At 43.2% G+C, this 25,615-nt stretch overlaps 1 protein-coding gene across 5 annotated transcripts in view; it reads left to right on the top strand.

The window, feature by feature from the left end:
- LOC142893290 (putative uncharacterized protein MYH16) overlaps positions 1-25,615 on the top strand; it is a 51,775-nt gene that overhangs the window by 6,220 nt on the left and 19,940 nt on the right. Inside the window, exons 1-6 of one of the 5 annotated variants that reach the window (XM_076033733.1) lie at positions 1,823-1,978; positions 11,033-11,260; positions 15,749-15,853; positions 18,650-18,736; positions 19,646-19,791; positions 21,691-21,781. In XM_076033733.1, the coding sequence (XP_075889848.1) occupies positions 1,847-1,978; positions 11,033-11,260; positions 15,749-15,853; positions 18,650-18,736; positions 19,646-19,791; positions 21,691-21,781 (789 nt within the window). In that variant the 5' untranslated portion in view covers positions 1,823-1,846. Of the gene's footprint in view, positions 1-1,822; positions 1,979-9,012; positions 9,178-10,583; positions 10,700-11,032; positions 11,261-15,748; positions 15,854-18,649; positions 18,737-19,645; positions 19,792-21,690; positions 21,782-25,615 lie in introns of those variants that run through there. The other 4 variants (XM_076033731.1, XM_076033730.1, XM_076033734.1 and 1 more) reach the window with 4 other exon arrangements.

Genomic DNA, 25,615 nt, shown 5'->3' with positions numbered 1-25,615 from the left:
AGCAGATGTGCTCTGTGGCTACAGGTTAGAGCCATAAGGTGAAACTTGCATACCTACACAATGTTACCCTCCTCCTCCTCCAATCGAGTAAACACTGCTGCTTTCACTCTCTCTCGACCTCTGACCTCTGTCAGCCGGAGCCCATCACTGCACGGCACTGACCACTCCCACAACTGGCCCGCAGGTGCCAGATCTCACCTGTTAACCCCACAGTGAAGAGACCCGATCCTATAAGCAAATGCTAGCTTGAAAGAACAGTGTTGCACTGAGTGCTCACAGTGACAGACCTTCGCCACAGGTTGGTGCAGCGCATTAAAGTTGAACCCGGATCAACCCTTTGGGTGGCCTCAGTCATGTTGTGACTGCCGTCTCACACCTCTTGGCGATCGAACAGCAACTCGGTACAACGGTTGACGTTACGCAACAGCGCCCTGTTAGCGTTAATTACGGGAGACGCCAACCCAGCGAGACGCTGAATTCCGCACAGCTCTGGACTGACTCTGGGCTCGGAGCAGGCGGGTGGAGGCAGAGCCGTGCTGGTGTGCACTTGTTGTGGGTTGTGATTGGTCGGTGGCTGATGACAAAAACACTGATAGCCATCAACTAGCTGTGAGCTGAGGCTGCAGCTCTTTGTTTATCGTTATGTTTTTGCAGCCCATCGTATTTTGCCTGTTAGCATTCCCCCTGTGTTCTGCCCAATGTATTCTGGTCCTCAATGTGTTTTCCCTTCTTAATATGAGTTTTTCTCCAATTTCTGACATTTTCTGGATCTGTTTTAGAGACGACTTTTGTTTTCCTTCGGGTTGCGTTTGCTTTATTTATTACTCAGCTTTTGATGAAATCTATCCGAATACTGGACCTGCTCCAACTCTCATGTGTGTACGCAGCTGATTCCAATGGTACATTTTGCCACCCCACCATTGACAACTATATCCACTAAAATGCATTATTTGCATTTATTTTTCTTTATGGTCTCTGACCACAGAGGGAAAATTCACAGGCAGAGGGAGAGTTGAGGAACTGGGTGCTTTAAATAGGAGCCAAACTAAGTGCATTCGTACTGGTAATGCTACAGCAATTATTTTGTTTTGCTTTAAAAGCAGAGTGCCTCATGGTCAACACCAGCTGACCTCCAAGACATGGTTTTGTTCACCTCTCCTTCATCCAGCAGACTCATGGTGCCATCCTATGATGTAACTACAACTTTATGTAGCCTTGTTAATTTGCTCTAAATCACTTCATGGAAATGTGTCGCTCTCTCTTTTTTACATTTTTTTTTTTAAAGCAAATGTTCAAGAGCTCGCTGCAAATTCCCTTGACATTTTTACGGAAACTGAAACGTTTTGAACAGAATCTTTTTGCGATATTGCAGCCGCCGCTTATCTTTTTCATCTTCCCAAGAACTCTCTTTGTGGCGAATGTATTTTTTTTCTGTCTTGATTATTGACCACTTAGCAGCAGAAGGTGGCTTGGCGGGAGCAAAGATTAATATTGTTTCAGGGAGAGAAGAAGGAGAGAAGGCCAGCGGGAGGCCAGATGGAGGACAGAAGGGGGTGAATGTGAGTACATGTGTGTCTTCATACGTGCATGTGAGTCCAAAGGGCACAGCTTTTTGTCAGTGTGTGTGTGTGTGTGTGTGTGTGTGTGTGTGCGTGCATGTGTGTGTGTTTGAGAGCAGTGGATGGAGGAGAGGGAGGACAGAGCAGAGCAGGCGGGAGGGAGAGACCTCAGTTGGAGCGACCAGACGGCGGCTTTCTGTTTGTGCATGTGAGGATACGCACTTTGTGTGCGTTGTGGCAGCCCGAGCTGTAGTTGCAGTGGCACTGTCCCGGCTCGGCAGGCAGTGATGAGGGACAGAGAGGAGCTGAGGAGAGCCGTAGAGCAGAGTGAGCAGCTCCTCTCCAGGGTCCGGCAGCTGGAGGAGCAGAACAGCCAGCTCAACCAGGAAAAGAATGAGGTGGCCACTAAATACCGAGCTGTAAGTCTGCAGCGCCGCATCTCTCTCAGCCCTCCGCTTCTGCTTCTTTCCCTTGAAAAGTAATAATTCCTCCTTTTTTTTTATTTTATTTTCTTTCATTAACTTGATACTTTGGAACTGTGGTGATTTGCGATTTTGGGGCGCCGATTTCTGCTTCGATAAGGGATTTTCAATGTGGTCATTACGCTGGATGAAATGAAGTGGATAATAACAGCCTCAGAGAGGCAGAGAGTGGTGGCAGTCACTGTGTTCAAGCATGTTTTAATGTCAGTTTTTCTTTGCGGCTTCTCCGTTTAATTTTTTTTTTTTTTTTTTTGTAACAATTTTCCACCGGAACATTATATTAAAAGAACCAGATATTTTTCCGCTTTTACTTCAGCTATCCCAGTGCTCTGAGGCACTGTGCTTCTCGCTTCCTGCCTTCGGGCGCTCGCTTTGACTGATTGGTTTACGGCGAGGAGGTCTGTTTGAGTGGCACACCCCCCTTGGCTTTTGAGAGGTGGTGTTTCCGCAAGTTTTTATTGTGACAACAAACCTGCCGTTACTGTCGGGAATTATTCCGTCCATACAGGCAACACGGTTCCGCGGATTTCTGAAGAGAGATTCAGACTGTCCGTGGCTTATGAGTGAAATGTTTAACCAACAAGATTGCAAAGACGGGCCAACCAGTAATTTCATGTGAATAGTTCCGCAAATGACTATGTGCAACAAGAAAAAAAAAGATTTTCTCAGAGTGATAAACCCAGCGAGTAGAATGATTTCAGTCTGCAGCCCAGACCGCAGGCAGCTGTACATTTTGAAAAGGTCACGTTCACATCTGTAGTTCAATTCATGTGGTCTGGACCAATAGAAAAATAGATTGTTGAGTGCTTCTGCCAAACCTCAGGTTCCTCTTTATGCCACACTTTTGATTCGAATCAGTTGATGAGCTGGTGAAACCAACTGAAATGCAGCAACGCAAGTCGCGTATTGAATCAGTACTTGGCCATGTGTGTCTCGGATGGCGTTTCCTAAACTGTCAGAATTAGCTTGTGGGAAAGATCCAATAGAGGAAAAAGCAGATTTGACCGACTTTGAATTCTCGTGCGATGGTTTGGGCCAATAATGCACAATTCTTTCAGCGGTTCAGTCTGATCAGTTCAAGTTTTCACCACAAGCAAACCATTCCAGAGTTTGAATCTGAAAGCCTTCAGAGACAAGTTCTCCCAGGAGGTCCTTGCACTTTTCTATGCTCCATCCTCGCTTTGAACTTGGCTGTGATTGGAACCTTCACACCTTCCAAACAAACTGCAGTGTCAGAACCAAACTCTGGTAAGATGCAACCAATTTAAAAGACCTACCAGTTAGTTGGTGTGAGAGATGAGGTTGCAGAGAATAGGGTTAGATGGTGGCACATGATTGGCTGTGGCCACCCCAGAAGTGGAGGAGGAGGAGAAGTCGAAGAAGATGAGGATTAAGAGGCAAGCGTTGTGTCAGAGGAGGAAGGTTTGTACATTCAGATGTGCAGATGAATTGTGAAACATTTTGGAGGCAGTCATGCAAATAAATATTGTACATTGTAGGTGTAACTCCTGTGGAAGCAACAACAACAACAAAAAAAAATGGGCAATGGGCAAATTCAGCTGTCAAAGTAGTTTTCTTTGACTCTCACAGTGTGAGATGTAGCCCCCACAGTCCAATAACTTTAGCAGAGAGCCTGGTTTTCAGTTTTCTCTTGAGAGAAGTCTGGGCTTATCTAGACCCTAAGAATCACCTCGATACAAATGTGTACCTTAAACAAAAAAGCAGAATATCTTTGTATTCTCTAGACTATAACATTGATATTTCACAGTGAATAAAACTTTTAAAAAACTGGACTCTCCCTGGAGTGAGACGTCACCCAAACAATCACCATAATGTCCACGGAGGTTCTGGTGACGTTTTTCAATTATACCCATGATATAAAGAATTCCACTCAATGGAAGCCATCTCCATCTCCATACTTGAAGATGAAATAAAACAGACCAAACTCTGCTGACACTATACTTATTTGACATCAAGTGCTTGTGAAATCCAGTGGTCCGTTTAAACTCAAAGCCCCACTTCATATATTTCAATAAAGTTTGTACGTAACTCATTTTTTGAAACCACTTCCACAGCTCCCCACCATCTCACTAAACTTGGTTGCCTAAATGACCAAAAAAATAAATAAATTGATTTTCAAAAAAAAAAAAAACTGAATTGGGGTGAGCGTGTCCTCGAGGGAGAAGATTTAGTGTGAGAGAGAGTGGAGCGGTGCGGCTGCCGCCAGTGTTTGTGGAAAGTGCTGGAGGGCTTCCCATGTGGTCTGGTCATTACTGGTACTGAGCGCCTTAGCAGATTCTTCGCTTCTTCGCAGGGCTTCGGTGGAACACACCAAAACCGACACTTTACGCTTTTCACGGCCATATGTGCTTTGTTGACACTAAATAGATCTGCTAAGTCAGTTTGAATTTGACGGGTAACAAATTTTTTTCGTGTAAAACCACTCATTCTTCCACATGTGTGTCATGTCACGGTGTATTATGCCAGCAGGGGTCAACTATTTACATTATCAATCCTCACGCCTCTCTGTTACCTACAGACAGAAACTCTTTATAGCAGAGTTGCCAGGTGTGATCTTGCTCAAACACTTTCTTTTCCGTGCTGCTTAGATTAGCGGACCATAAATAATGAAGTTAATCTGGGGAGAAGACAGATCAGCCAGCGTAATTCATAGCTCAGAGCCTTTCTTCTTCGACTGCAGTGAGAAATGTGACCCCTTGTCAGAGCTCTTTAGTGCCGCTGCTCCCTGTGCCTCCTCCTCCACTCCACACACACAAAAAAAAACGTCCTCTAGGTTTCCAGAGGAAGGCTTGTCCTATTCCTCATTATCCTGTCATTTTGCTGAGGGTGGAGGGACACTCTGCACACCTCTCAGAAAGGGGTGCAATGAATTCCTGCTTCTTAATCAGCCTGAAGGAACTGCTGCTCTTTGAGGTCACTGCCATCCTGGCAACATGGCATTGATTTAATTTAAAGTTTTTCACAATGAGTTTGTTCCCTTTTGAATAGTCAATGAGTCGACCATAGTATTGCTATAGTGAGAATTTAAAAAAAAAACAACAAATGGGTCTTGTTAAGTTGATATTGATAATGGAAGGTTTGGAGGAGAATTCTGACCGTGCAAACAAAAGCTCGCCCAGCTACCTGTCTTAGCTACAGGCAGTCTTTATTGTCGTTAGATTTCAAAGAATTATTTACCCCCAACACCTCAGTCTGCTCCTCTATCCAGCAGTTCAATGTAACCCTAACGCTAAATGGACAACGAATGATTGGGAGTGACTCTTAAAAAAAAGCCAAACAGACAAAGCAAATGAATTGGTTCCAACTACTGCTTCAAGCTACAAGGCCAAAAAAATACCACGGCTCCAACTCTCTGTCATTAAACTTATTTTCATGTGGTAGCACGTTAAAACTCTACATATAAATAAGGAGTCACAGCCAGACAGACCCTTTCAGCGCTAGCCATGGAAAAAGAACAGTGGAAAAGTGCTCACTGCATTAAACTCTGTGTGTTGGGAATAATTCTGAAAAGAGGGAACTGGTGATTGATGTGAATTCAGTGTGGAGTAGTCCTGCAGAACTCTACCAGATATCCTTGTCATGTGTGTGGAAAAACATTTGTACTGGATTTTCTCTGGAGTTTCTGGAGGCCGAGAGCAAATTATGAGACAAAAGACTGGCAGGGAGAGATGAATGAGGATGGAGAAGAAAGAATGCAGGATGAATGGAGGCTAATAAATGAACACTGACTTGACGTTCAAAGGCGAGATAGATGGAGGCATTTGAATTTCAGAACAAACTGGCCGGCCGATAAACTTTGACACGGGTTTGGGGTAAAAAAGTCTGGGGCAAAAACTTTGTAGAAACTGTCAGCTGTGAGTGTGGGAAACAGCAAAGATAGTCACAGACAATATGGTGAAACTCAACTGGCAGTCGTCTTTTACTGTCTGTGCTCAGCTTTGCGTTTCGGGGGTCCTGTCCTCCATCTCCTCCATCATCTGAATCTTTTAGCTCAGACATTTCCTGGGTTTTCTGGTCAGATGGTTTCATTTATAGCCGCATGACCTGAGATCTTTAGGTGTTTGACAGTGAGCACACCATCAAATGGGCTTGTTTTGAATGTCCTGGGTTGACATAAATAGTAACATACCTACTGACAATACCACAGAGTGAAATAAGGGAATGTATTTGACTTACAGTAAAGGCCAAGGCAGAGTCTCCCTTTCTTTATCCTCTCTCTTTCCGTGCGTGTGGACACTATTTGCAAAACAAACTCCGACAAAAGAAACGGTGCACGTTGAGGACACCCTGCACACATTCAATTTAAGGGTTCCATCCTCTATTAATCAGAGTGGGTACTGAGGTTTGTTGGTGTGGTCTTGCCGTAAGTTGCCCGCAATCAAGCGGGCTAAGACCTTGCTGAAGTGGACTAACACATTACCTCTGTAGGCTGCTATGTGGATTAAAGGAAAACACATTTGCCCTTTCACAACAGCAGCAGCATTCATTATAACGAGCCAAACTGGAATAGTGCGGAGGTGCAGCTGCTTCAAAGAATTATATTGGATGAATTCATGCATATGCTTCAAAGTTTGAAACACACAACCTTCATTGCAAAATCACTTTTTTCGCAAGTTTCTTGGCTTCACATCTCCCCTACTCACCTTTGGGAGTTTCCCAACTGTGGCTGAAACACATTTTTCAAATCAATGACCAGTAACAGATTAATCTGACCTTTAATTGGACAGTGGTTCAGCTACAAGAGGTGAAGTTCAACTGTATTTTAGTTGCCTTCAGCACATCCTCAGGTGGTTTAAAGCAGAACAAGTCGGAAGGTGTGATAGCAAACACACTCATAATAGTGGACTAGATTATTAGGTGTGAGAGCAACTTAATCCCTACAAGCTTTTTAATATTTGACCGATGGTTCTATTCATGTGGTTCCATGATGGGTTTACTACCCCTGTATGTTTGTTTTAATGTTGCTCAGTAATACAAATCTGTTGATTTTTAACCTGACGAGAACGGCTTTCTATTTCCAGTTTTACCCTGTAAAACCAGCTCCTGTGCAAACACCTGTCTGCTGTAACTACCATCCATCAACTTCTTATTGTGTACCAAAGAATGCCTTCTAGCTAAAGCGGCGCACTGATTTTGCTGTGATGACCGTTGCTAAGGTGTCTGTTGCTAATGGATTTCAGGGTGTCACAGCATGTACTGCCCATGCCATTGTTTTTAACTCTTACAGTTTAGAGATACAACTGAGCGCCATGATGTTTTCTGATACTCTCAAGACACACATTTTTTCTTTCTGCTCATAGCATACAATAGGTCATGATTAACACCATTTGGACAGTGTTTCAGATAAAGGCTCTGAAAAGATCGCAAGGGGCCATCCAAAATAGTGATTCTCTCTCTTAATATATTTATATTTTTATTTAGAATGTGTTCCTATTCTTAGACGACAGAGCATATTACAAAAGAAAAGGGGGGGGGGGGGGCAGCAGCTGCATCTTCATTCTTTGCTCTCCACTCACTGGAGTCATGGAATATGGGTTTAATCTAACATGAGGCAGTGAAGCAATGTCAGAGATCATCTGAGTAACCGGAGGGCTTTCCTGGAACGCTTTCATCTACAATAACAATGTCCCAACATTATCTTCAAACACGGCAGTCACTCTTGGCAGCGATTCCTTAAGAAAAAAAGTTTTTTCTTTCCCATTCATGAAGATTGTAAGATGCAAATTAAACATGCATTTCAATCAGGCACATTTCTGTCTTCATCTTGTCAGACATGTGAGTGTTTTTGTTGGACATGGCTGGTGTCTGGAGAGACACCCTGAGTGGGTGGGACATGAACAGATCTCAGTGTGCTCCCTCTGCACACAAGAACTCAGACCGCATTGTCAAAAAAAGGACAATTGAAATTCCCAGAAATCCTGTTCTTTTTCTGTTACTGGACGCCTTCCACAGCTCAGTGGCATTAGCAGAGGGCTTGTCCATACTCTTTTGACCGTGCCAGCTGTTTGAGAGTCAACGCTGTTTCATCTCTACATAATTTGACTTAATTGTTTACTTTTTGGGGGTTTAAAAATTGGGAATGGAGATCATTAGCACATACTGACTAACTGCTGAACAGGAACTTGCCTTGACGATATAAATAAATCTAATACAAAGGCAGAATTTTAAACAGATTGGCCAGCAGGCAACAGTGTTGTTGAGGATGCCGTATAAAGTTGAAAGATAGACCTCTGGTTGTCATCCTGCCCCTACTTTTCTCTGCTTGATGTTAATGTAAGATACGGTGAGGCTTAGTCCAGCTTTTGTGACTCATGGCGACTTTTTTGAGGGGGGGAAAAAAAAACCCATACGCATTGAATGTGGAGTACAATATACCCCGTTGTTCGGGCTAAGATGAATGCCCAGGCATTGTGGGGGGAAGCAAGTGGGCGTGGGCGCACAAGACATGTATGTCAATTATAATGTAGACCCGAAAGGAGAAAAGACTTTTGACTCTGTGATGGTGCCCTTGTTTTCTTGACATTCTGCGGTGTGGCTTTTCATGGCGTGTCTGAAGGGCGGAATTTCTGTGGCAAACCCGTGAAAAGGGCTTATCGCCTGACCTGACACCCTACACCGGCAGCCGGCATCCCCGCGGAACACCTTTAGATCACCAGGAAAGTAGAAAGAACCACCTGTTTCTGGAGGGAGGAGACAACAGTGAGGGAGGAAAGCAAAGGCGACTAATATTAGTCGGAGCGGCGGATTATAATGTAAGCAGGTTGCGGAGCAGCTGCTGACATAAACAGAGGACCAATTGGAACATTTCTTACATGTATTATCATGAAGTGTGCAGCCATGGATGTTTGACAGCAGGAAGAAGCAAAGAAAAAAAAAAAAAGACCGACGGCACGAGGAGATAATTCACTTTTTGGAATTGAGCAAGTAGCGCTACAACAGACTCTAAGCTGGAGGACACGGAGAAGATGTCTATTAGGCATCATCGCCGATGCAACTCTTTCTCTGATGACTCAAAGGAAGCGTGTAGAACCCACACAGACCCAGGACCAGAAGCAGAACCTGAAGAACTTGATTGGGATGGCTACAGCACAACCCTGGAGCACAAGCTAGCAGCTGTGGGTAAACCAGGCTTACTATGTCATACCTTTACATTCTAAAACCCCTAACTCACAAATTAACACTTGCTTATCATTGCACTGCTGTTCTACCAAACTTTAAGCATATATGTTTACCCCTGTGTTAGCAGCATTCAGCCACCTGTCCAGTTGTACAACAGTTTGGCTTTGAAATATTATGTCCATACATTGTCATGGATGGTTTTGTTATTTCGTCCTGTTTTGCGATTATTCCTATAATTCCTAAACAAGTGGTTCTAACGGAATTTTTTTTTTTTTTTTTTTTTTTTTTTTTTAATTAAAATGCCATTCGTACAGACGTACAGACAGTACAATGTAAATACTTTATCATCTGAAGGATGAGATGTTTGTCCTCAACATTTGACCCATGGTGAGCAGCAACAGTGCCACACTCAGGAATCAGGGCACTCCAAACCAAAGTCCGCTGATGTTGAGAGCCAGCAGGGAAGCAGTGGGGAACATTTTTATAGTCTTTGGTGTGACCCAGCTGATAAAAACACATGGATTAGTCCAAATTTTAAGGAATAATTAAACGTGTGGGCACTCTCTAAAGAAAAAAAAAAAAATCTATCTTTGGTTTGGGAGTTCTCTCAGGTTGAAACTGCAGCTTGGTATAAAGGAGGAACTGAGATGCGAGTGCAGGCTCAGCAAGTGAGAGAACAGCATCACCAGCCGCAGGGGGCTTTTAAGTTCAGATCACCCCTACGTATGTTGTGGGTCTTGTTATTGCTTCTGTGAACTTTATGGTGATCACAAATAACACACCATCAAATCCACAAGGTCTTTCGGGCCAAATTCTGACAGGCTTTATTGAGTTTCCTACTCATAAGTTGTTACAATACGAGCTTGATGGCTACGTTTTCAAACTGTGGTAACTGTTTCATTGGCAGCAGAGTTTTGAACTAATTACATGGGTGTGCAATCTTTGGTTTGCTGCTATTGCTTTAACAAAGGCCAGGTTATTAGTGAATCAGGCCATTTGCGTCTGTTTTGTTTGTTTGTATGAGCGTGTTGCCATGCATGTGCATTCATGCACGCGTGTGCTTTGGCCACGCTGTCTGACCACTGCTCTCCAATCGCAGCCCCCGTGGCACAGTTAAACAAGCACAGGGACAAAAATGGTGTGAGAAGGCAGAAAAAGGAAGGGAAAAAGGCACAAAACCAGGACTTTTATGGAAAAAAGTGCAGATGGAAATGTGGTTACCCGATCAGCTCACAAATGCCCAGTTATTTGGGTAAGCTATTAGGTCGTCCCAGATGTTTTGCCTATGATGACTGGTCGACAAGAAAGCAACATTGAGCAGAGCAGCCTGTCACATGCTGGTCTGTTCACTCCTCTTATGGACGGCTGCGCTCGACCTGATCTGGTCTTATCGGGTCTACGGTTAGCGTCACAGGGGTGCCTGCTCGGCCACTGCACTATATTAAGACAGCTAACGATCGCAAAGGGTTTTCCCTGACTGTGAGGAGGATTAGTTTCATCTTCAGCCACAACCTTTCGGTAAGATCGTCTTGGTATGAACTAACTGACTCTTTTTGCTTCAAGCTTAATCCCTTCATGTCAGTGTTCAGTCTCTTCCTTTCCTGCTTCATCTTCTCCAGTTCGTTCCTCGTGCAAATCTGTGCGGTCGAATTTTACTTTTATTTTTGTCTGGGAAAGAATCAACAGATCATCCTCATTTTTTTTTACGATTTCATTGGACATCTCTTCTCATTGAAATTCAGCGGATAGATGGTTATTAATCCAGCACGGCTGCAGAATAAACACCGGGTTGCGATGCTGGTGTGGTTCTGACGTTTACCTGTAGCTCTGTGACCCCCTCCTCCCACCCAGGAGCAGGAGACGGCCCAGGCGTCCGAGCAGCACTGCGTCCAACTGGAGAAGGCCCGTCTCGAGCTGGAGCGACAGTTTTCGAGCGTCTCGGAGCGTCTGCAGGAGGAGGAGGCCTGCTCTGCCCAGCTGGCCATCTACAGGGACAGGCTGGAGGCAGAGTGCAGCAGCCTCCGCAGAGACGTGGACGAGCTGGAGAACGCCCTGACTGGTGCCGAGCACGAAAGACAGGTAGATTTTTTTAATTTTTTTTTTGGTCTTCACATGGGAAGATTATCTGATGTGGCCTCATTTATTGGGAGAAGATAGCCCACAAGACTCACACAAAGGGGATGCGACATCTGAATCTTACCATTTTTGTTGGAAAGAGGCATTACTTGCGTTTGAAGCATTTATTGGGTGCAAGTAAAAAAGCATAAATATACCTGGGAAAAAATATACACATACACTTGTTTCACTTTTGATTCATTTCAGTGGTTTATTGCATATTTAACTATGAGGTTTCCATACCATGTAGAAGCCAATAACGTAATAACAGCCAATAACGTAACAAATTTGCCCTTTTTAAAATACAATAGTCCAATAACGTAACAACTTTTGGCCAATAACTTAATCATTTTTTACGTTATTGGCTCAGTTTACTACATTTACCCATATCTTTTTGACAGGCCAATGATATAATAACCAGTTTATATTCACTGTTACTACATTGTTGGCTTCTACATACCAGTACCAACGTAATCTACTAAAGAAACACCAAACTGGCTGTTAAACATAAAATAGAAATCTGCTGTGTTTATTTACCACATCATTACAAAGACGTCTTAGAGCACAGGATGTGCTAAGAACATTGAGCTGCTCCTGACTCCCAATGGGAAGCAAACTGCAGGTACCAGAAAAAGGCGGTGGAGGAAACGTGTAGCTACTTGTGCTACTCCTTGCTACTTGTGTAGAATTGTGAGTACTAATAAGTATGACAAATGTCACAGCCAATGACTGCATCACTAGTAACTGCAGCAGCAGGTGTTGACCAGCTGATGCAGGTGTGTGCAGTCACAGACCTGCCTCTTATTAACAGTATTCATGCTTATATGAAAACACAATGGTTGTTCATTTTATATTGTTAAATATATACTCTATATACATACATATATATATATATATATATATATATATATATATATATATATATATATGTATATATATATATATATATATATATATATATGCCTCTCCATTCTCTGCTAGGAATTGCTGTAAGTGATCATGGGCTGTTATTGTGCTTGACAGTAAAAGGCAAAATAAAACACTTAAGATGGTTCAAAGGTGAAACTCCAAATAGCCTCAAACAGTGCACACATCTGCCTTCATGCATCTCTTAACTCTCATAAATCAAAGTAAGTTACACTTATGTACAATGTAGAGAACCCACTAAGGGGAGAGCAAAAATAGAAATCAAAGCAAGTCCTCAATTATTCTCTGTCTGCCACTCTCCGCCCTGCTCATTTTCTCATGTTGTTGCCATGTAGGCATGCAGTCAAGTGACGTGTGTTTCCATCCATAGTTAAGATAATTCAGGGTCTGTTGGTTCATTTACGGGAATTTGATGCTGCACTTTTTGTAAGCGTTAACCTACATCCAGTGCTCACTGTATTTTACGTTAACCACGGCGTTTAAGGTTGTTTGTGTTTTAGTGGAAAGATGTTTTTTCAATTTCAAATTGGTAAACATAGCATAGAGTTGCCCAAGACTTCCCACTGGTAGGAAGCAGCCGCCATAAAACCAGCCACTTTACACTTGTCCCAGGTTGATTCTCTTCCAGCAGAGTGCAGTGTCCACATTCAAAACATCAACTGGTCTGTCTAACTGTGGAAGAGACAACATCTCATTTAGATATTTGTATGATACCTGACAATGCAGCTGAAACATTCCGGTTTCTGCTCTTAAATCTAGTGGTGTGTGACACTGCGAGATTTGGTATCAACCCGATACCAATTAACAACTGGACCATTATCGCTGATACTAATACCCGTACCATCCACATTTTATCCTTTTTGCTCTGTCCTACCCCAGCCATCATGAGGCAAAGGCAGAATACACCCTGAACAAATCTCCAGTTCATCACAGACACTCATCACAAGACAAACAAAGACCAACAATCATTTAAACACACACACACACAAACACACACCCACACACACACACCCTGAGACAAACTGTCATTTTTTTTTCAAGAAGAATCTGAGGTTCAAATCTACTCTGTATGGAATCAAAGAAATCCGAAAAAGTCAGTTGTCTTAATTATTTTGTGGGTGAGTGGTTTTAAAGAGCCATTCAACCTATCTTCCCACAATATGTTTAACCCTAATGCATTTCACAATTGCTTGACGTTGAATTTAAAGTCAAAGACATCGTCAAGAGAAAACCTGCTCTGTGGTCTTCAGCTGTCAGCACAGTGCAACACGTATTGCATGGCAGGCCCTTAATATCTGAGATTCATTGTCCATAGTAAGGTATCTACCATTACTCTCATATTATGTACTGTGTGCATGTTTAAGATTATATATGAAAAAATACACACTACTAGATATTTTTCATTACATGCACAATGTGATCAGAGAATTGACTTCATTTTGAAGCTTCTCTTCTTTTTCCTTAAACGAGCCATGTGTAGGTTTCACTCAGTTTCCAGGTTGGGTGATTGAGAACTCTGCAGCCAGCTACGCCCCATCTGTTTTCCACAGCACGAAAAGTCCACATCCATCATGGAACAGACAGATGCCCTCAAGTCTTCCCATTTCAAGAACTGGTCTACAGAGACCTCATATTAGAAGAGCTGTTGGTGTGAGGGCCCCGAGAAGTTTTCATTCTTTTTTTTTTTCTTTTTTTGCCTGGTCTGCACACACAACCTTCTCCAGGAGATTCACAATCTGTGGCCAATAGCATTGGTGGAGCCAAAGCCCTGCTCGTCATTTTCTGATTGATGTCGACGATACCGCTCCGTCTCTGCATGCACGAGCTGATAGTCATTTTCTGTGATCGGCTGCCAGATCAGAAGTTTTTCTCTCTTTTAATTATTTTTTTTCTTCTGTGAATTCACAGTTGCTGGTTTCGGTCATTTGAACACCAGTAGATCTTTGTTCATTTATCGTTGTTTAGTCAGACTGAGACATGTTGATTTGATTTGAAACTCTTCAATGTCCCAGAGTGGTAACAGAAGTTAAAACGCAAACTGCTACAGACACAATATAAAATACTTTGCAGATGCAGACTCACAGTATCACAAACACTACTTCTGTGTGTTGTCATGCCAGCACCACTTAAGGCCTGCTGATGTTGTCGGATCGTTGGTTGTGGAGCGAATCAGCTTCACAGACTATTTTTTTTTTTTTAATGAACCCTGATGTAGTTTATTGGGGTGGAGATATGACATGGCCGACACCCACCTGTACAGTGGGACCGAGAGAGCCTAAACAAACTCCTCTGGCGTGACAAACCTCAAGTTGTCTCAACAGCTACGGCAATCAAAAAGAGAACTGATGCTTGATTGTGGGAGCTCATCTTTTTGCACTGTCCTGATACTTTGCCGCAGCAGTGGACATCCTGAGTAGTTCAAATACCAAGTGAACTAACCACTATTGAACTATATTATATAAATCAAAATATATTGGGCAAGGCCACCTAGGGAGGTATTTCCAAAAGGTTTAGAAGTGGAAAAGTGACTCCATGTTTACTTCCTTTTCTGTCTTTCTCCTGATAATCCGGACAAGCAGCGGCTCCAACCACTTCATAGCAGCCCCTCACCTATCCGTTTCACTGGGGTGCATTAAAGGATTATGATCCTATCTTTGTTCAGGAATGCCACAGGAATGCACTGTACTCACTGTGCGGTATGCGACGATGGAATGGGTCTTTTCAGTGATGCAGGGCTGATTATGGCCCCGACAAATCTGCACTAATTAATGTGATGGAGGGGGCGGGTCACAGTGTTAAGGGGGCTCATGTTGTGAAGCTTTTTTGCCGCACTAATTGGGCCCCCCATGAGGGAGAGATACTGTAAAGGGAGACGTGTGAGAAGATATACCGTCATGGCAACTTACAGCAAGACCAGACGTGTTTGAAAGCAGAGCTGACGCAGGGCTTTGAAAAAGATGACATGACCGTGTCTAATATTTGTGGTATGCTGTCATAACAATCATTAGGACCGTTTGATCTCGGCGAACCCGTGTTTGAGGCAGAATTCACTCATCTGTCTGATCTGGCCCTTCAGTTTAGAGCTGACATTATCCAACTTTATGAAGAATAGCTGTACAAACGGACGCCACTATGTGTCTTTACCTCGGTGTACCGGTCCACATTTGCAGCCCAGCACTCCGGCGCTTCTAAAAAGCATCCCGCTTGCCTCATCGGGACCTCATAGCTTCCATATAGGAGCCAGATTCCAGCATGAAACAAAGCTTTCATGTCTGTGAGAGGAAAGCAAAATAACGACACGTGTTTCTGTCCTGAAAGCAGCTGGTTGTTACAGAGCAGTTACAAAGTCAGACCCTTGCAGATGTGAACCTCTGCGTCCACGAACAACCGTGGCTGTTTGCTCCACGGGTGAAAGCATCAACGATCGCAGAGAGAATTTTTTTTTTTTTTACCAAGCTACGAACGCGGAGAGACGTCCACGAGCGCTACATTTCTCTTAATTGCCTTCTGTCTGTCTGATTCCAGTCCGCAGACAGCCAAGTGAGGAGGCTTTCGGAACAGCTCTGCCAGAAAGTGGAAGAGGTGCAGAAGCTCCAGGAGGACAGAGGACATCTGGTGGAGCTCAGTCAGGTAAGCGCAACACCCAAGGACATTCACCGTGGGATACAGCACGGTGAAAGCACCCATTGAGGTGTAAAAGTGCTGAAAATATTTATCCAAAACAAAAACAAAAAAACACTTGTTTTTGCCTGTTTTTTATTTCATTAAAACAAACTAGTCCATGTCTTAGGCTTGCTTCACTCTTTTAGCAACTGACCTTTTGCTCAGTCCCTCCATAAGATAATATCATAACATGAGCACCAGCGCTCGACCTGGGGAGTCCTGTCAAGCTTTCAGCAGAGGCTTATATGAAGAAGCAATGTACTTACAGGACCTGCTGGTCTGTGACGTCATACTGACTCACCTTGCTGTACAAATATGTGGTCGTTCAGTGATTGTGTCAAAGTTGTGTGGTACCTGATGCTTGCATTATGACCAGTAAGCTTTTCCCTCTGTCTTCATGTTTTCCTCATTCCCGATACAATTTGAGACACATTTACATATTTCTATATGATATCTTGCGCACCATTGCCTTTGTAATACTACTAACTGCAATAACTCACAACTCAATTGGCGTGATTATGTGAAAACATTGGAGCCGCAGCAGTCACCAAAGAGGTGGGGCTTAGCAGAGGGTCACATTGGATACCATCAAAAGTGTCTGTGTCCCCAACCATTTTTTAAATTTATTTTTTAAGTTTTTCATAAGATACCAGTCACGCTGTCGGCCGCATGTATACGAGGTCACTTCTGAATTGTCGGTTCTGCCGACTTCACCCGGCCACGGAAATGATGGGTTGTAGCTGCTGCGGAAATGGGCCAAATCCATGTCACAGTAAATTACAGAATGGCTGTGATGGTTGGCTGTGAGGGAAAAGTGAAATATAGACTTTTCCTTTTGGATCTGGATTTAAAAAGTTCAGAAAGATGACCTCAGGGCAGTTATTTTATGATCCCTGACAAAGCTCCTACAAAGCCACAGATGACATCCATCCATTGTGGTGTCTTGTGGAATTTTCTTATAAACAGTCTGAAGTTATGTTTACATGCTGTGATTCTCACCAAGGCATGTGTCTTTCTGTGACTAACCAGTCTAGAACCTATTTAGGGTTGGTTTTCTGGTCTTGTTACAATTGTGTACATTGCCAATGCTTTTGTTGTTGATTTTTCTTGTAAATTGTGTTATATTATGTTTGGATAAGCCTACTGCAAGCTCTCTTCAAAAGCAAAAAGCAACATCAGTGTTGAGATGCTCTTCTCCAGGCAGGTCCACTAGTCTGTGGCATGAATGATGTGCGGGTAAAATTTCTATTTTTTAAAATCTACTTGCACACATACTGTGTGCAGTTTAATGGTAAGTGTGTTAAGTGTAGACAAGCTTAGCCAAGACAATTTAAGACAACATCGTCAAGCTATCTTGCCAGGTCAAGTCAGTGTTACTAGGACATGCTGCCACCTAACAGCATAGAGGTCAACATATGACAGCTCCATTTTTTCCATATCAAAGATAAAAACCTACATTTTGAACACATTGATACAAGATCCTACGCCATTTTTGCCACAGTTAGACTTTTTGTCTTTACATGTACTTAGTTTTCTGTAATACCTGGTCAGATGTTTGTGACTGCCAGACATAGGAGGGAACAGAGATGCACTTTCATTGACCCTTTGGATGAAACATAGTTCGGCTCCATAGCGTGAAGAACACACCTGATGATGTCACCAACTAGCATTCTTCAATTAAATTTGTTGCCAACAAATTTTGCCTTTGACTTCATTGGCTATGACCTTTACCCTGCCTGCAGTGGGAAAACCCTGCAGTCATGTGTAAAGACCTAACTGAATCGACTGGTGTTTTTTTTTGTTTTTTTTTCTTTGATCCTAAAGTTTTATTCAGCAGTTCTGTTCAGTGATGGTCACGTGACCCTGACATGCTCATATAAGCATCTGTCAACCCTCCTTTCTGATAACAGCACTGAAATGCACTGGAAGTTCTGGAAACAGATGTAAAGGAAAACAGTTTTCATCTCTATATCTAACACAGTGTGGGGCATGTCTGCAGCGTACGGCGCAAACTAATGCACGACCTCAATGGGACCAAATTCTAGTCAGGGTGTCGTTGTCTGTCTTTATTTGGGGAGTTTTATCATCATGAAGCTGAAAGGCTCGGTCAGGTTTGCAAGAGTGCAGGCAGACACCTCGCTTTCTGCTTGACCCCAAATGGAAGTTTATTTAAACAGGAGCATATGGCCTGTGTTCCTGCCAGAAGTGAAACTGGTGATGAATGTGCTCTCCATCAGAAACGCGGGACTCCGGACTCTAAAAAGCAGAGCAGATGCCTTGAAAGCCAGAGAACTATTAACCCTTAACCGACTTGACCAGCGCTCCCCGGCAGGCAACATCTTCACTGGTTTTCCCCCACATGCTACCGGCAGTAGCCACCTCGATTAAGCATCGGGGGTCATTATCCCCAAGTGTTTGTGTAGCACGCGTCAGTTCGTGGGTTTAACCCGGAACACAAAGGACGGCCTGTGCGTGATGAGAGAGAGTGGACCCGGCACCGCCAAGGCTGCTGCAGTGGGTTTAGCGGGCACAGTTTGATCCCAGGGTTTCGCTCTCGGTTGACGGATAATGCAGAGGGACAAACTTTAATCCCTCAGATCAAAGTGGAGAAGACTTTTGACATTTTCTTTGCAATCAAACATCTCCTGACTTTCCATGGGCCAATGTGGCCGGCAGCTGGACGTGAGGCAGCGGCGCTGAGGGCGAGCGGCTGAGGGACCCACGTGCAGCGCAGGCTCTGACATCCTCTGCTTTCTCCAACAGCAGGCCATTGAGGACCTGCAGGGAGAAGAGGAAAAGGTGATCCTGCTGACCAAAGAGAAAACCAAGCTACAGATGCAAGCCGAAGATGTAAGTTCAAGTCGTGTTTCCTCTCAGAACACACGGATTTCCATAACTCGTTGTTGAACCTATGGAGAATCCTTGTAGTTTCAGAAGCCTGCAAAGGGATATGAGGAGAGTCTTTATATGGAGCAGGCTTGTATGAATGAATGGCCTTTATTTACTCTCATTACACTGTCAAGTACCTAATTACTGATACAAAAAAATTGTTTTTGATCAACTTTATGTTTTATTATTGCAATTGAATTCAATCAAAATCCTACTAACATTTTAATATATATTATGCATGACAAGCAAGACAGGGTGGAATGCTGGGTAACTAGTTTACTAGTACATAGTATATTTTACAAGTGCATTTTTACTCATGTGCTTTTGACAACTGCAGTGGACAGTGTAATTGTAATGTCTGCACTGATTTTAATGTATTCCAATTGAAGTGTAAGATAAAAACAAACTCAAAATTTGAACATGAACTGACTGAACCATACTATCCAGTATAGTACAAGGTTCTCTTTTCCAATTTAAAAAAAATAAAATAAAACATTGTTTTTATATTTTTGTTTTATTTTTTTCATGAAGCGTGCATGAGATGTAAGCTCAAACCAGATTTTAAACATTTCTAAAAAGAAATTTGAAATTTGAAATGAAACACCAAACCACAAAACACAAGCTTTGTGTATACAATAAGTAGAAATTAAAGTTATTTATTTTACAACCCAGTCTAATTATTTATTTAATATAGAAAAATAAGGAAACAAAACCTCTCTTTGAAGAGTCACGCAGCCAAGAGGGCAGCATGGAAACAACGTTACAGCAATAAACTTGAATTCTTCTTCATTCTTCAATGACACATTTTGTCACCGTGGGAACGTTGTCATCAGTTTACACATTTTTCATGATGGCGTTTTCTGTGCACAGCTGGAGTACAAGCTGGAGCAGGAGCGGCGCCAGCGCAGCGAGCTGGAGAAAGGCAGGAGGAAAGTGGAGGGCGACGGCAGGTCCAGCCAGCAGAGTCTGGGAGAGATGGAGAAGAGCAGGAGTGGACTGGAGGAGCTCATCAAGAGGTCAGAGGCAAACTGGTGTCACCAGGAAGTCAAAGTCAAATGCAACACCCCTCTAGGAAAATACATCATTTAGCCCTCTGTTTACAGTCTTGTGCAAAAATGCTTTTTTTTGAGATTTTGACATCTTGCTAAAACTGATGCTGAGTTCGACCTTCCAGTCAGGAAAAGTAAATCCAGAGTGACGTCAGGTCATCAGGGCGGGATTACAATACAGTGCAAGCCACTATTTTTTTGATACACCAACAACATCATTATTAAAAACAAACAAACAATCAAAGGTAGTAGTATGTGGCCTCTTTGCCCTCTGAGACGAATCTGAAAAGCAAGCTGAAGGAAGCTAAACAGAGCAGGTAAAATAAACCGCTTGTGTTTTTGAAGAAAATGATCTCGCGTTGAAGTTGAAGTCAAGGACAAATTAAAAAAGCAGCTAGTTTAGCACTAGCACCGTTTTTGCGGAGAAAATGGGGTTTGTGACATCACAAAGGGCTGATTTTTGAAACGTTTAGCACAGCACTGAGCAAAAGAACTACGAGTCATTCATCATTAAATTCATCATTCATCAAGATTCAAATCATTTGTTATTTTCAGTGTCAGGCTTTCTTCAATCACAGGGTGTCCTGACCCGTCATTAAGTGGTGGAGAATTACATTCAAATTCACCATTGAGTGTGTGAATAATATTCATTCAGACATCTTGGTCTTAATGATGATTCAGTATCTTTCATTTCTTTGCACTCCAGTATGCATTTAGAAAAAGAAAAAAAAAACAATTCTGTGACGTGAGTCACACTAAAGTTGACAGCAGATCCTATCCTATGTGTCCGTGGATGTTTTATGGAAACGATCTACTAACCTCAAAGAAGAGACAAAGTGCTGAAGCTCTGAAAGGTGTCAGATGATCCTGTCCCGGGGCGGAAGAGCAAACACTGTAGCGATAACCTTTCCACACATCGTTTATCAGAGTTCTCAAACAAGTAGCGATCTGCCCTCAGTCATGTGCGAGAAGCCCGCGTCGCTCACTGATGCATACAGTATGACCTGCAGCATTAATTAACTGGAGACAAGGACAGATTGCCAGGAACACTCACTCTGGGGATGAAGCAAAGACGGCTGAGCGGTGATATCCGCTTTATGAACTCTGAACAGTGAATATTATCAATACCAGTGACTCATGAGGTGATTCTTTAGCTGACGGGATGAAAGATCCGTCACCCTCGTGTTTGCTTAACTTGGACTTTATTAACTTGAGCAGTGTGATGTGTGATCAGAGGACGCGTTGCCAATGCAGTCATAGAGAATTTCATAGAGAACCCTTTGACGTGTTTAGAATGCTTGATGATTTGGTTCATATTTTGATTCTTCTGTTTATTTAGCTGAGGGTTAAAGGTCTCAACTATGAGAATGTCCTCAGTCATCAGAACAAACAAAAAAATAATTGCGATCAACCCTTTGTGATGTCACAAGCAAGTACAATAACGCTTTAGCAGGAAGCTTAAAACCGAATCACTCTTGCTGGATGCCTAAAACAGAGGGCTAATATGCTTCTTTTCCTGCGAGGTTTTTGATCGATGAACGATGTGAAGGAGCTACACTTGTGTCACAGATGAAAATAAAAGGCTTGAGAATAGTCTTAGCATGAAGCTCAGTGTTATGACCTTAGCATTGCCACTTTAGCAACCGGTGATTTGCCTGTGTGACAGCATGTGAGAAAGTTAATAGCAACAGTCTGTTGCAATCAAAAAAAATAGAAGTCTGTCCTTCCATAAAGGACTCTCTGAGAGGACTTTTATTTTGTCTATCTGCAATGACAGTACACTATTAATATTACCAAAAACATTGTTTTTGACTTATGCAAAAGCAACGTCTAGTACAAACCTGACACATGCGCCTCTTCTCAAAGGAAGGAGATGGAGATCAACAGCACCAGCTCCAAACTGGAGGCGGAGGAGGCCCTGAACACCGGCCTGCAGAGAAAGAACAAGGAGCAACAGGTCAGACTCTGCCTGTCTGTGTATAAAACAAAGTAATAAGGACGTGTTTGTATGGAATCCGTGTTCTGACTTCAGCTTTAATTCAAAGAAAGTGAGACACTTATTGTTTTGACAAGGCCAAGTCAAGAAGTGTGCCTGCATACGTGTGTGTGTGTGTGTGTGTGTGTGTGTGTGTGTGTGTGTGTGTGTGTGTGTGTGTGTGTGTGTGTGTGTGTGTGTTTGCGATACAGTCAAAAGTGAACCTTACAGAGAAGCTGGAACTCATGTTTTACAGTTCTGTAGGATTTAGCTTGCTGCCTGGAGGCCACGTCAAAATTAGTGCAAACAAAGTGATTGGTCAAGTCAGTCTGTCACACTTATTGGAGGCCAATCAAAACGTTTCGCAGTAAGCCTTGCTGACGCTTGTCAGACGTGGAATGAAGTCATCTTTTCCATCAGCAAGAGCCTGTAGTGCTGTTTGAATGCTGTCCAATAAGATGAAACATCGTTCAGACTGCAGCAGCAGCAGCTTGCAGCAGCCTGCGCATGGCTGCCACCTGTTTCTCCTTAAAGGATGCAGACTGGATGAATAAGATGAAATAAAATGACATTTAAAAAATAATATATAATCAGGTTGGTTGATGATGGCTTTCTCTGCTTCACACTCTGGCTTCATTGGCTCAAAACAAAGTGAATGAAGCAGGAAGTGCTGGCTACTGGAAGCTGATGTTAGCGAATGTTCCTGAAGTGTTTTTTTTTTTTTTGGGGGGGGGGGCAGGTTTCTTTTGAGAGTGTGTCTCTCTTTAGCTGATAACATCTCTGAGGCGTCAGAGCCGGTATGTGACTTCCATCCACAGCCTCTAATTTACCGTGCCAATACAAGTAACTCAGCGGGATCTCAATCAACCTGCAGGTGGCTTTCTAAGTTTCGACAGTAGAGATGATCAAAGTCGTGGTGGCACTTGTTGTTGTTTCTTAAGGATATCAGAGGCGTGAAAAGGTAAAGTGCAATAGCTGCTGTTGTGGAGAAATTATTTTCTCTGCATTATGAAGCCCAGGAAGAGTGTAATTAGTGATTTTATTGGTCACTGGCGGCCGGAACCAAAGGAACCTCCTGGGCTGAAGGGGACCAGCTCCTGATGGTGCACACGGGGCTGTGAGAGATGCATTCCTGCCTTTCAACAGAGGTACTGGGTTCTGCCCCGTGATTGGAGCAGTGACTGAGCAGCCCCGACACTGTCAGGACAGGAGATGGTTAGCATGCACCGCCCGCATCCAAACTGTTTACCATCTCCAGGAATATCTTCAAATAGTCAATGTCCTCATTGAAAACACCGCATGATGCTGTTTGGACTGATACAACAGAGTTTAGTCATTTGCAGCTGCCTGTTGGTCAGGTTGGTCAGGAAGGAAGACTGAGTCCATCACGAGGCTCTGCATCACAGCAGGAAGAAGGAAGGAAGTGTTGTACTTCCTGGAATACTACTGGGAATTTTAGAGCCGGAACTGTCTGAGTCTAATGGGATCCATTGGGCAAATATTTTTTATTTTTTCAACTTTCAACTTTTTTTTTAACCAATGAACTTTTGTTTGTACAGCACTAAATTACAACTAAAGGCGTCTAAAACCGATTTGTACAATCGGAGGGAAAAAAAACTTTATTATGATAAAAAAAAAAAAAAAAATGTTAATGTTATTCTACATTTGACACATTCATGAACCACCACCCGTCTGATCCTGAAGGGCTCACGGAAAAACATTCAAATGTTGCAATGTATTTTTTTTTTTTTTTGAAATCCTCATTTTTTTTTTTTCCACAGCCCCCCCCCCCCCCCCGCATTCCACCTGTGAGCCAGTTCAGACACAAACTGCTGCTGCTGCTGTGACAGATGTGCACACGTGACTTGTCACATGGCCGACTTGTCAGTTCCCAAGTCCACAGTGCTGATCTGCCACTGGTTCCACTAGCGATGCACATGTATCATTACGCTTTTATTACATCAGGTTTGGGAACTAACTGTGGGAACTTAAGGCTGGTTTTAACTCCGCATCAGTGAACACAAGATGGATTCTGAGATTTAAGTGTGTGCACTTTTTTGCCGTGTGTGTTTGTCGTCCTCTTTTGAGTGAACCACTTGTTTGTACGTGGCTTTATTTCCTAAGCAACAGTGGATACACTGTAAACACAAACAACACGGTGCTTCCAGGAGTTTCTGCATGTTATTTGGTATCTCGTTTTTGGCCCTCACGATTCTCCAAAAGGGGGAAAAAACAACGTGAGCTTTTGATGTATTTTTGTCCTCACAGGCGTCAAGCTAGCATGCTAAAACACAGCAGAGGAGGAAGGCACAGCTCAAAATCTAAAATAAAGAACTTGTAGGAATAGTTGCTCCTCAAGCGTTAACCTTGAGTGAAAGATTTCGAAAGCGTCAACCTGAATTTGATGCTGCAAGACACTCGTGTTTCATCGTATTTGCAACCCTCAGCAAGTGTTTGACATCAGGGGACATCACCGTAACTTTGGTTCGAGGTTGAGGGGGGAGGAGGGCTCGTCTTTTTTCCTGTTTAGTCATCATTTTTGAAAAACCATCTCGTGAAAGTGGAGAAAACTTCCCACTTTGTTGTATCTGGCTGTGCTTCAACGTGCGGGTGTGATGTTACTTTCCATGGAATGGAGTCTAAAATTGCACTTGTGTGTTTACAACATGGGAATCGCCGAGAGCCCACAGCAAACAAGGGCTCGTCAGACCTTTTGGCAGCTCTCAGATCAGCGACCGTGAAGAGAATGCTGCCTAAAAAAAAAAAAAAAAAAAAAAAAAAAACCCACAACACTCGCGAGGGAAAACTCATTAAGCGAGCGGCAACTCGGAAGGTAAACACGCGGCATGACGGTCTTGATGTGATCGGCTGCGTTCAAAGAGCCGTCGTCTGGATTAGACGTTTGGCCGTGTAGCACGTTTCACATTTAGAAAGGAACAGCACTGTTTGTTTGTATTTTATTGGGTTGTTTAGCACACAGTTAACTCTAATGTTTAGTCTGCCTGTGTGCAGAGTCCCAGGGGAAAAAAGAAGTCCCTGAAGTTTACAGTGAAGCTCCTCCTGCGAATCCTGATAGAATCGAGTCTCTGTGACAGCTTTCATCCGCGTCACTGGTGCGTGTTGCAGATAGGCTGTTTTGTCTGCGTCCATCCCTTTGAATGACAGACAGTCTGGGTGGCTTTAGTTTAGTTTCTTTTCTTTTCTTTTTTAAAAGGTCGGGCGGCGCTTCTCCGCTCTGTCGCTCAGCCCTATGTGTCATCTGGAGGGAAGATAAAGGACCTTTTTGTCCTGGAGTTGGGCGAGTTGTGTGTACCTGTAAGGACAGGCATGGTTTTAAATTTACTGTGGCCTTTTTTCTCTCACAGTGAGGCCATTATCTGTGTCCCAGCAAGCTTGGTTGCAGGTGGACGGAGCAGCTGACGCTGTGCAGTCCACCTCCTTTGTTGCCCACCTTCCTGCTCTTTCCAAGGCAAAGGTTAATTTTATTTTAAGGCTGCTAACCAGAGAGGAGTCAAGCTCAGTTATCCATGCATTTCTCTCTCAGCAATCTCTCATTTGTTGCTTTAAAATATATATACATGACTTAAGTTTAAGAGTCACTTTCTCCCAGCGTTGCTCTTAATCCGTGAAGAAGGCTGTCTGGTGAAACCGCCATGATCATAATTCATATTGAATATGCGGACTGCTGGACATTGGTTGAGATGGATGAGCGGCAAGTCAGAGTTGACATGGTAGCGATGCGGTTATTACGCAACATCGGGTTTCTGACGGGCTGTAAAGGGAGTCGTAGCAGGTCTGCAGTCCTGGTATCTCACA

Source organism: Nelusetta ayraudi, unplaced genomic scaffold, assembly GCF_046127955.1.
Source record: "Nelusetta ayraudi isolate G7.1 ecotype Tasmania unplaced genomic scaffold, CSIRO-AGI_Nayr_v1 ptg000042l, whole genome shotgun sequence".
NCBI lineage: Eukaryota > Metazoa > Chordata > Actinopteri > Tetraodontiformes > Monacanthidae > Nelusetta > Nelusetta ayraudi.
The sequence above is the reverse complement of the archived record's forward strand: the minus strand, read 5'-3'. Positions and strand labels throughout refer to the sequence as shown.